At 35.1% G+C, this 10,864-nt stretch overlaps 2 protein-coding genes across 3 annotated transcripts; one reads left to right on the top strand and one right to left on the bottom strand.

The window, feature by feature from the left end:
• The first annotated feature begins 543 nt into the window (after positions 1-543).
• On the top strand, positions 544-2,320 carry LOC107581292 (protein artemis-like). Its single transcript, XM_016266793.1, has 5 exons — positions 544-561; positions 881-935; positions 1,030-1,118; positions 1,199-1,296; positions 1,375-2,320. The coding sequence occupies exons 2-5, from the start codon at positions 882-884 to the stop codon at positions 2,205-2,207; spliced, it is 1,074 nt and encodes a 357-aa protein (XP_016122279.1). The 5' UTR covers positions 544-561; position 881; the 3' UTR covers positions 2,208-2,320.
• Positions 2,321-2,515: 195 nt separating this feature from the next.
• Positions 2,516-9,051, bottom strand: LOC107580804 (heat shock 70 kDa protein 14-like). 2 transcript variants are annotated; one of them, XM_016266449.1, is made up of 15 exons: positions 8,961-9,051; positions 8,712-8,792; positions 8,085-8,167; positions 7,863-7,911; positions 7,647-7,752; positions 7,481-7,571; positions 7,241-7,345; positions 6,996-7,157; positions 5,253-5,408; positions 5,069-5,171; positions 4,625-4,840; positions 4,391-4,540; positions 4,179-4,246; positions 3,534-3,641; positions 2,516-2,967 (listed from the first exon to the last, which is right to left on the bottom strand). In XM_016266449.1, the coding sequence occupies exons 1-14, from the start codon at positions 9,015-9,017 to the stop codon at positions 3,554-3,556; spliced, it is 1,515 nt and encodes a 504-aa protein (XP_016121935.1). In that variant the 5' UTR covers positions 9,018-9,051; the 3' UTR covers positions 2,516-2,967; positions 3,534-3,553. The 2 variants fall into 2 exon arrangements, with proteins under 2 accessions (XP_016121935.1, XP_016121929.1); XM_016266443.1 differs by having other exon boundaries at positions 2,517-3,641.
• Between the last annotated feature and the right edge of the window lie 1,813 nt (positions 9,052-10,864).

Here is a 10,864-nt window from a genome sequence, read left to right as displayed (position 1 = left end):
TGTATATATATATATATCTTTTATATATATATATATATATATATATATATATATATATATATATATATATAATGCACAGTGGATCGAATGCCGCTTAGGAACTTTCTGTATTGTTAGATATATCTATTGTGTTTATGTTCAATAGATCATATGAAAGGGTTGAAAGGACCTTTACTGAAGAGAAAACTGAAGTTCAGGTGAGTGATATTTGTACATATTCCAACCCATGTGACAAATTAAACACCCCTTTCTTATTAAACATTTATAATTTGTTTATAAACGTTTAGCTGTAAAAGTTTATGTAAACCATACTTTGTTTCCAGTTTCATGTATTATTTATGAACTGCTTTATTTTTTAAATATTACTTGTCTCAGAATTAAATATATTATGTTCATATACTATTATTTTTTATAAACGAACTTATAAATGCGTACTATTTGATTATACAGTACAGTATTTTCTTTTCTGTTTTGCATTTAGATTTATTTTGCTGTTATAGTTTAAACTTAAAATTAAGAACGTGTTTTAACAGATCTCAGAAAGACCTCTGTCATTGTCAAGTGAGTCACGAGGCATCAATATTAAAATGTTATGGTCAATATTAAAATTCTATCAATATTTATGTACCTATTTATTGAAATGAGACAAAAAAATCACTCATTTTAATAAGTATTAAAAACGGAAACTCATTTTCAAACTTTTAAAGATTATATTTAACAGTATCCCAACTATTAGTGTTTTTAAAAGATCAACTTTAAAAGTTAGATGACAGCACAGGAAATCTAAATGTTAAAAATAGAATAAATTTGCATGCAATTACCTATTTTTACATATATATATTATTAATAATAAATTATTCATCACGTCTTTTTTTTTTAGGATGGGAAGTAGTTCCTACAGAGCATGCTTTTCTTTTCATTCCTCTTATTTGGAGGTGAGAGAAATCCCACCAAGAAGGATATTCTTCATATGACACACCATACACAATGTTAGCCTATCATAAGACTGTGTCTATTTCCTGTGACTAGGTTAAGGACTTTCTCTCCTACATCTGTCCTGTTAACATCTATCCTAATGTCATTCCGTTGGGCAAGACACTGGAGGACGTCGCAGAGCTGTAAGGACAAACCTTTTTTTTTGTACCATGTTGTCATAAGACTTTAGTTGCTTACTATAAAATGATCTTTTCAAATTCAGGTTAAAGCCCTTGTGTAGAAAACAGTCTGGAAGGGAGGAGATTGTCTACAAACCGCTTGGGGCTCTCAAGAGAACCAGAAAGAGGTGCACATCGGAAGGTATGAGTAGTTTTCATTATTAAAACTATTTATTAAATTGTTATTATCGTTTATAAACGTAAATACTTTTCTACTAAGGCTCAGACAGTGATAATGACCTGTTTGAAGAGGTTTCCATGGCTTCAAGGCGGCGTAAAATGACAGTGACTGATCTGACCAAGGTTGCCATTAGTGAACAGCCTCATAGCCCTAAAAAAGATTCCCATGATACGGACCAAACATTTTCCCTTATAGAGCCCTGTCCCCCCACACACTCATCCAATTACATGGACTGCACAGAGTCAAATGATGACGATGATGATGATGATGATGCCGAGCAACCTCCTGTACCTCAACCATTCGGTGTCGCACCACCTTGCACAGAAATGCCATGCTCAAAACCGGCTCAGTCGGACTCGTCCCAATCCAAAACAGCTCTGCCTTGTTGGGACAGGTTCTTCAAGGTGGAACCAGTGTTGACCGATGAGAGCGAACTGGATAACAGTCAGAACAGCCACAACACTCAAACGCTCTCCACCGAAAACACCGCGTCCCAGTCACCCGAGCTGTTTCAGGATGAAGTTGAGGATGACAGCAGCTCCGTTCACTTGACTTCCTCGCAGTCCACTCATATATCGGATGCAGGGACAGAGAGCCTCAGTCAAATAGACACTGTTCTCGTCCAAGTGGATGAAAGTAAGGCCATTACTAGTGAGCAGTGTAACCGAGGGACCAATGGTGAGGTGGTGAGCAGCCATAACGTCGAACCTAAGGAGGAAGAAGCCGTGGAGCCGAAATCAGACTCACAGGTATCATCAGATTTTGAGCTTCCACCAACACCAGGTTCCAAAGTCCCACAACCAGAAGAGCTGAAAGAACTGTACAGGAAGTTGGCAGCAGGGGAGGAAGTCGTCATAAGACAGATTGTTTGATTTCTTGTTTGTTCACTTGAATATACATTTTTGGTTTGTTGTATGACAGCTTACCTCATGAAGTTTTGTATCTTTATAAATGCTCAATATTGAGAGTTAATAAATTAAAAGTTTTAATTAATAAATTAAAAGTTTTTATTGTTAACTAAAACCATGTAAAATAGTTTTCATTAATTGAAAAAGTTGAAATAAAATAATTTAAATATTAGATGAAAAACTTAAACTTCAAAAACATACACTTGATTTAAATGGCTAAAGCAATATTTAAAATCTGTTCAAAAACCAAAATGGAAATATATATAAAACAAATATTATAAATGACAAAAGCACAACAAATTCTAAAGTACTAAATTCTAATACAATTCTACATTCATATTGTGTCGAATGTTGATATTCTCAGACTCAAAACTTGTCACTATGGCAACCCAACATCAAAACAGATCCATTCGCAGCTTTGTTGTTGGTAAGAGCAAAATATTTTCCAATCTATATTCACCTCTACATGTTCATATATATATATAAAAAAAAATGAGTGGATTTTAAAATTTGGAATCATGTAATTGCAAAAATCTGACGTGAATGTAGCAAGTATCTCTACTGAAAATAAACTCAAAAAGGGTTTATTGTGTTCTGTGATCTTTATTGAGTACTAGTTACAGATGACAAAGCTTTTAAAAAATGTGATCATTCTGCACCTGTTCGATGTGACTGCACCAGATTAGTATCTCTTCAGGCACCTGCACCTGCTTCTCTTCAGTCTCTACAACAAATGAAAGTCTTTCCTCAGTCTGAGAAGGTTGTTCATGCTTTAAATGATATCAGTGAACTCCACAGGCTTTGTTAATTCCTTCAATTATTTTGCCTGTCACATATATGAATCCCATTGATGTGATGCAGGTACATGAAGGCACATGGTAAGAACAACTACAGTAAACCTGCTGGTCACAGGCTTGAAAAATAGAAAAAGACTTCTGGTAAAAAAAAAAAAATTTCACACAAAAAGGACAATTGTATTTTTTACTCACCCTCATGATATTCCAAACCCATATTCATTTTTTTCCAAGCACCAGACAAGACAAAAGAACCACTTGGTTCCTTTTGTCACCATGAATGGCAAAAGCTGTAATAATAATTTCACCAAATAAAAATAACGGGTTTGGAACAACATGAGGGCAAGTGAATAACTTTCTTTTCTGGTTGAGCTATTCCTTAAACTGAATAAGAACTTTAACTTGTTTCCTTCAGCTAAGGTCTAGAGGAATCTAGAGCACTGGAAAACCTCAAACAGCATGAGATGCAGGTGTTTAGGTTACTGTATGGAATTACGCTGATAGTGTGACTCAAGGTTAAGATGCCGCAGCAGCCGTTTCTATGGTAATAGCTTCGGATCTGCCGCTGCTCTGCTCTGTGCATGTAACGTGCAGTGAACCGTCCCTGAAAAGTAAACACATAAGAAATTGTTCAAATAAGGATACGAGCTTTATGACGGAGTTGAGTATGACTGGGTGATATTACTGCATTTACTGTATATAGCACTGTGTCATTACACGAGCAACAAAATAACAGTTTTTAAAAGAAGTCTCTTATGCTCACTAATTTCATTTGATTAAAAATACAATAAAAACAGTAATATTGTGAAACATTTTTATAATTGAAAATAATTGTGTTCTGTTCTTATATTTTAAAATGTAATTTATTCCTGTGATGCAAAGCTGAATTTCCAGCAGCCATTATTCAAGTCTTCAGTGTCACATGAAATCATTCTAATATGCTGATATGCTGCGCAAGAAACTTTTGATCAATATTTTTGTGGAAACCCTAATATTTTTCAGGATTATTTAATTATTAGAAAGTTCAAAACACCATTTATTGGAAATAGGAATCTTTTGTAACATTATGAATTGTTTTACTGTCACTTTTGATCAAATTAATGCATCCATTCCGAATAAAAGTGTTCATTTATTTCATTACCTCTTCATTGTCAGCACTGTGACAATGTCATGCAGCTCCTCTTTAGGTTCCAAGTCTCTAAGTACAATCTAAAAAAAAAAAGGGAGAGTCACATTTTAAGTTAACCTTTTGGTAAAAAAAAATCAGCCGAATTGTTTTTAAGCCCAATACAGGCCAAATATCTCATTTAATTATAGGTTTGCACTGAAATGTCCGCTAAAAGGGGTGCCAACCTGTGCGATTGGTCGCTGTGCCTGGTACAGCTCCAGACTCACTGACGACAGACTGCCAGCACCCTGCAGCGTGTGCTGGCGGCGGGCAGGGAGAGGTGTGCCAGAAGGAAACAAAACTGTGAAAACCTCCGCTCCGGAGTCATCCACTTCCTGAAAGGCCAAGACACAGTCTACTGATCAATCATGTGCTAAAATGCTAAAACTAAACACTATTGATTGCTTGAAGCTCCCCACCTTAGCAGTGATGTCGCTGGCACAGCAGTCCACAGTGATGGAATCTTCTCCAAGTGACAGGCTGTCTTTTCCGACCAGGATGCCCGCCTGCATGGCAGCGCCGACCGGAATCACCTCATCCGGTGGGATGGAGTTCAACAGCTCCACGTCTGGGAACAAATCCCTGATCATCTGTTGCAACTTCGGGATACGAGCTGATCCTCCACATAAAACCACCTTAGACAAGAAAAGCCTATTTTAATCTCTATTTAAGGTTTTGGGATTCCATTCTCGCTACGATTAGATGTAAACACTGAAATAATCCACTATTTAGCTAGTGAACTATGCATTATGTAATTAAAAGGTTCAGTACTAATCACAAAATGATTTTTTTGCATGAAATTTGAGATGCACATCTACAGCTCCCTCTAACAGTCACACATTTGTATTAAAAAGTTGTTTTACCTTGTTGATATCAGAGGTGGACAGGTTTACTTGCTCAAGAAGACCTTTAATTGGCTGAATGCTCTTATTAAAGAGGCTGGAGCATATTAGCTCGAAACGGGCTCTAGGACAGAAGCATATATAGCATACTGATAAGCAACAGGTACGATTTTCGTTATAATACTCATTTTGAACATTATCTCACCTTGAGACATTGCACTCAAAATCCATGCCATCGTAGAGCGAGTCCACAAAGCAGTTTGCACTGCCCAGGGTGGAGAGAGTGTGCTTGGCCACATCAGCACTATTCATGAGCTTTAACATCGCCCTGGGGTTACCAGTCACATCCTGTTTAAAAGTCCTGGAGACACACACGAAAAACACACAATAAGACTAAAACAGTAATGTCATCCATGTAGGGTGGACGGTATGAACAAAATCTTGGTTATTATTTGTTTGAAAGAAGTGACACTAAAAAGACATTTATAATGTTGCAAAAAAATCATTCTAATATGCAGATTTATTATCAGTGCTGGAAACCATTGTGCTGCTTAATATTTTTTTTGAACCTGTGATACTTTTTTCAGGATTCTTTGATGAATAAAAAGTTAAAAGGAAGAGCATTTATTTAAAATATTTAAAAAAAAAAATTTCTAACAATATACACTACCGTTCAAAAGTTTAGGGTCAGTACATTTTTATTCTTTCTTTTTTTGAAAGAAATTAAGACAGCAAGGATGTGTTAAATTGAAGTGATAGCAAAGATTTATATTGTTAGAAAAGATTTATATTTTGAATAAATGCTGTTCTTTTTATTCATCAAAGAATCCTGAAAAAAAGTATCACAGGTTCAAAAAAATATATATATATATATTTGGCAGCACAACTGTTACCAACATTGATAATTCTAATAATAAATCAGCATATTAGAATGATTTCTGAAGGATCATGTGACACTTTATACTGGAGTAATGGCTGATGGAAATTCAGTTTGGCATCACAGAAATAAATTATATTTGAAAGGATATTAAAATAGAAACCATTATTTTATATTGTAATAACATTTAGCAAGAGTACAGTTTTTTTCTGTATTTTTGATCAAATAAATGTAGCCTTGATGAGCATAAGAGTCTTCTTTAAAAAACATTACATGTCTTACTGATCCCAAACTTTTGAGAGGTAGTGTATCTATATACACACACACATATATATATAATTTCTGTAAAATTTCCATTCATCAAAGAGTCCTGAAAACAATGTATCACAGTTTTAAAAAATTGATAACAATAAGAAATATTTGAGCAGCAAATCAGCATATTAGAATGATTTCTGAAGGATCATGTGACACTGAAGACTGGAGTAATGATGCCGAAAATTTAGCTTCACCATCACAGGAATAAATTACATTTTAAAACGTATTTAAATAGAGAACAGTTATTTTAAACTGTAATAATATTTCACAATATTATTTTTTTTTACTTTTTTTATCAAATAAATCCAGCCTTGGTGAGCAATACATACATACACATACATACACACACACACACACACTTACTGTCATTTACACAAGTTTATCATTGTATTACACACGTATATTACATATAGTAATGCCTATTCTGATAATAAAGTATAAATCAATAGCAAACGTTTACCTACTTTTTAAATTAAACTTTATAATTGAATGGTGCGTCACCAAATCCGTTTTTTATTAATACCGAATTAATAAAATTCAGTAAAGGAAAAGATAATATTCATAAATAAATGAGATATTTTGCATCACTACAAAAAGCTGCTTTGCATTATATAACAAACGACTTCAAATTCTGAAATGTGTGAAGATGCTTGGCAACGGCAAACAACCTAGAGTTCACAGTGTCACTTTCATAATAATGACAAAGTCAACGTACACACTTAAAAGTTAAATGTGAGGTACAGGACATCTACTGACTTTTTGAACTCTGCAGCGAAGTGCTGTGCGAGCTCATGTGTGAAGCTCTCTCCCCCCGTCCTGTGATCCGTCTGTGTGGCGAGGACCCGGTACATTGCGCTGTTCACCTCCAGGACGGTGACGCTGAGCGATGTGCCTCCGAGTTTGTACACTAGCACATGACTGTGGTCCAAAAGAAAAATGGGAATGAGACTTTTGAGCCGAAAGAAACCATTCATCTGAGATAATGCAAAAAAAAGTCTTACCTTTTTCCCAACGGTGAGTCCTGACCGATTCCATAAGCTAGAAGCGCAGCGGAGGGTTCGTGGATCAGCCTCAGCACATTGAACCCGGCACATTCTGCAGCTTGCCTACAACACAGCACCGATTCTCATAAAACATCTCCTTAGACACAGCTTCTGGAGTTAGACAACGGTTACATCATTTGAATTAATTTGCATTCATCTCAAAGTATGCGATGTTTTACGGACACATCAAGCACATACCGGAGCGCATTCTTCTGCATCTCTCCGAACTCAAAAGGCACTGTTATGACAGCATCTTTCACGTCCGAACCCAAGGCTGACTGGGCCGTCTCTGCAGGGAACATTACATAATCACCACTAGTTCATGGTAAACATACTATGACATGAAATTAAATTCAAACAATACCTTTCATTTTATGGAAGATCAATTTAGCTACATCTTCAGGCGACACATACTTGGTTGTCTCTCCCGTGTCGATTTCATATCGGAGCAGGTCACTCTTGTTGACAACCTAGAAATTATGAAAATACACACCTTTTAATAAAAGCAAGTGGTTCAGATTTTATGGTTACTTTTGTGTTTTTTGTGTGTCAGTATTTAAGAACAACAGCATGTACTTACAATGCATTTGCTTTCTTCTCTGTGTGCCTGAGCATCTGGGTCATCATAGCTGTCAAATACCAATCGAAGTTGAACAAATTTTATATCATGATTATTTATTATATAAATGTATTATTATTAAGTTATTACTAATTTGACTGTAAATATTCTTAATAACATTATGCACAATATGCAGTGATTTATCTACGGAATAGTCTAAAGAGACACAACATGAAAACCTACCATCTGCCCAGGATCTGCTTCACTTTGACAACTGTATTGGTGGCATTTCGTATTCTGCCCTGCTTAGCGGCGATTCCCACTATCTAGAACAATAAGTAAATTAAATAAATCCATTAGACTATCATATGCCCTGACGTTCTTGCATTTAAATTAAACAAAAAAATGAATCTTACAACACTTTAATATTTAATATATATTAGTAGGATAAAATAAATAAAAACTTGTCAGACAGGTCTGTTGGCAGAATTTAGAGGAGTTTTGGTTTAGGCATGAGCTCATCCATCTAAATCCAATCCCCAGCATTATTATATTATGTTATATAATAAATTTGTCCCATAAGGCAAATTATGGGGCAACTATAGCATGCATGTACACTGCTATTATGAAAAATTAAGCTCACTATGCAATACAGAGACAGTACAATATACGCAATACAGACACAGTATACATACTATTCACTAGACTACAGATATGTTTTGTAGTTATGAATTTAAGCTTTCATTTTACGGTTCATCCTTAATCTTATAGATGTTAAAGGCTCTCTGTTTTTGGTCCTGATGAGAGAGCTGTATACTGATCCTTGCCTGCAGTCTGATTCTCTAGAATATGTCCACCATGTAAAATTACCTGTTCAGTGTCTCTGTATGCGACCACAGCTGGAGTGACTCTGTCCCCTGCATCATTTGCCACAACATCTGCTCGCCCATCCTATATGAAAACAATTACCTTACACTTATTATAAGCAGGTATGGTTCGTCTGTCACACCATTGACTACTCAGCAACATAAACAAGGTCTATTAGATATTTTATTTTGTTGCCGACATGTTTGCGTTTATTAAACAAAGTAAAATGATTTATACTCATAAACAATTCACCTTGAATACGGCAACACAGGCACATGTGTATCCAAAGTGCACCCCGATGGCAGCCATGCTTCCGAAGGACTCTACCGGAAGCCGGTCCTCATATGCAAATGAGAAGAGATGCTGTCAAATGACGGGTGGCGTTATTAGCCAATCAGAGCGCCACTGCACTGACTGGAACGTCAAGAGAGCAGCGCCTGATTTAGAAGCAGCGCTGGTGGGTGTTGCGTACTGGGTATTGAAGTTCACTTAAAAGTGCGCACAAGCGCCTTTTAAGCGCACAGAATCATGTCTTTAACCAACTCCTTTGCCACCCCGTTACTTTTGCTTTTATGTGTTGTTTTATTCTCAGTTACTGGTGCAGAAGAATGCGAAGGTGAGGTTGGTCAGCTTGGCTTGCATCGCGCATGAGCCACTGAGTTTAAAAATAGTCATCTGAACTATGCTGGGTTATTTTGCACAAGTGCATGAGCGTTTTCACATAGTGAATATGAGATATACACTGTATGAAATCAATATTTAAGAGGTAAGTCCTGGTTTTGGATTGCAAACAGAAAACCCGTATTATTGTAATACTAAATATGGCTTGTGTGTTGTAATACAATCAATTTACAACTAGATGCTTATGTTTTGCATTATCATTACTAACAGTTATTATACAGGGTTTCTGGTTTTATGAGACTTTTATTAATACTTTATTAAGTAATTTAAAGACATATTTAAGACTAAGTAAGAAAATGTAAGGAATAAATTGAATGGAACACAACAGGTCAACATCGTCTCTAAATGTAAATGTATTAGCAACGCTTCAAAGAAAAAAGAACATATATTTCCATTACTTTTTATTTTAAAATAAATAAATAAATAGCTTGAATACACTGCAAAAAGATGATGTTCTTAAAGATTCTTAGCAAAATTACATAAAATAAGATATTCATGAGAAATTATGGTATGCATGCACTACAATTTCCAGTACAAATATCTAAACATCCCTAAATCAATATACACTTGAGATGCAAATTGAACATATACTGTAAAGTCTTGTTTTCTGAGACACTGATCAAAATGAATAGAATTTTTGATTAAAATAAGAGCAAACATCTGCAAATAGGCTGAGAAAAAAATCTACCTAATTCAAAGGGAAAATAAGTTTTCATTCCCCACTGACAGTTGCTTGTTCATATTTTAAACAAACTCATTCAATTTTGTTCATTTTCTCAGAAATAAAGACTTGACATATTCAGTTTGCATCTCAAGTAAATGTGTCTTGATTTAAGGATGTTTAGGTGTTTGTATTAGTAAAAAATAAATAAAAAATACTCAGGAAGATGCCAAGATTTTATGAATTTAAGACTTAAAGGGGTCCTATTATGCTTTTTCACTTTTTCAATTTTAGTTAGTCTGTAATGTTGCTGTTTGAGCATAAAAAAGATCTGCAAAGTTACAAAGCTCAAAGTGCACTTTAAAAGGAGGTATTCTATTTAACAGAAATCACTTTTCAAAAACTACAATGAACGACTCGTTTGGACTACAAAGCATATTTTCCAGGATTTGTGATATCACAATGCAGAAGAATGCGAAGGTGAGGTTGGTCAGCTTGGCTTGCATCGCGCATGAGCCACTGAGTTTAAAAATAGTCATCTGAACTATGCTGGGTTATTTTGCACAAGTGCATGAGCGTTTTCACATAGTGAATATGAGATATACACTGTATGAAATCAATATTTAAGAGGTAAGTCCTGGTTTTGGATTGCAAACAGAAAACCCGTATTATTGTAATACTAAATATGGCTTTTGTGTTGTAATACAATCAATTTACAACTAGATGCTTATGTTTTGCATTATCATTACTAACAGTTATTATACAGGGTTTCTGGTTTTATGAGACTTTTATTAATACTTTATTAAGTAATTTA

Source organism: Sinocyclocheilus grahami, unplaced genomic scaffold, assembly GCF_001515645.1.
Source record: "Sinocyclocheilus grahami isolate Dianchi unplaced genomic scaffold, SAMN03320097.WGS_v1.1 scaffold33.1, whole genome shotgun sequence".
NCBI lineage: Eukaryota > Metazoa > Chordata > Actinopteri > Cypriniformes > Cyprinidae > Sinocyclocheilus > Sinocyclocheilus grahami.
The sequence above is the reverse complement of the archived record's forward strand: the minus strand, read 5'-3'. Positions and strand labels throughout refer to the sequence as shown.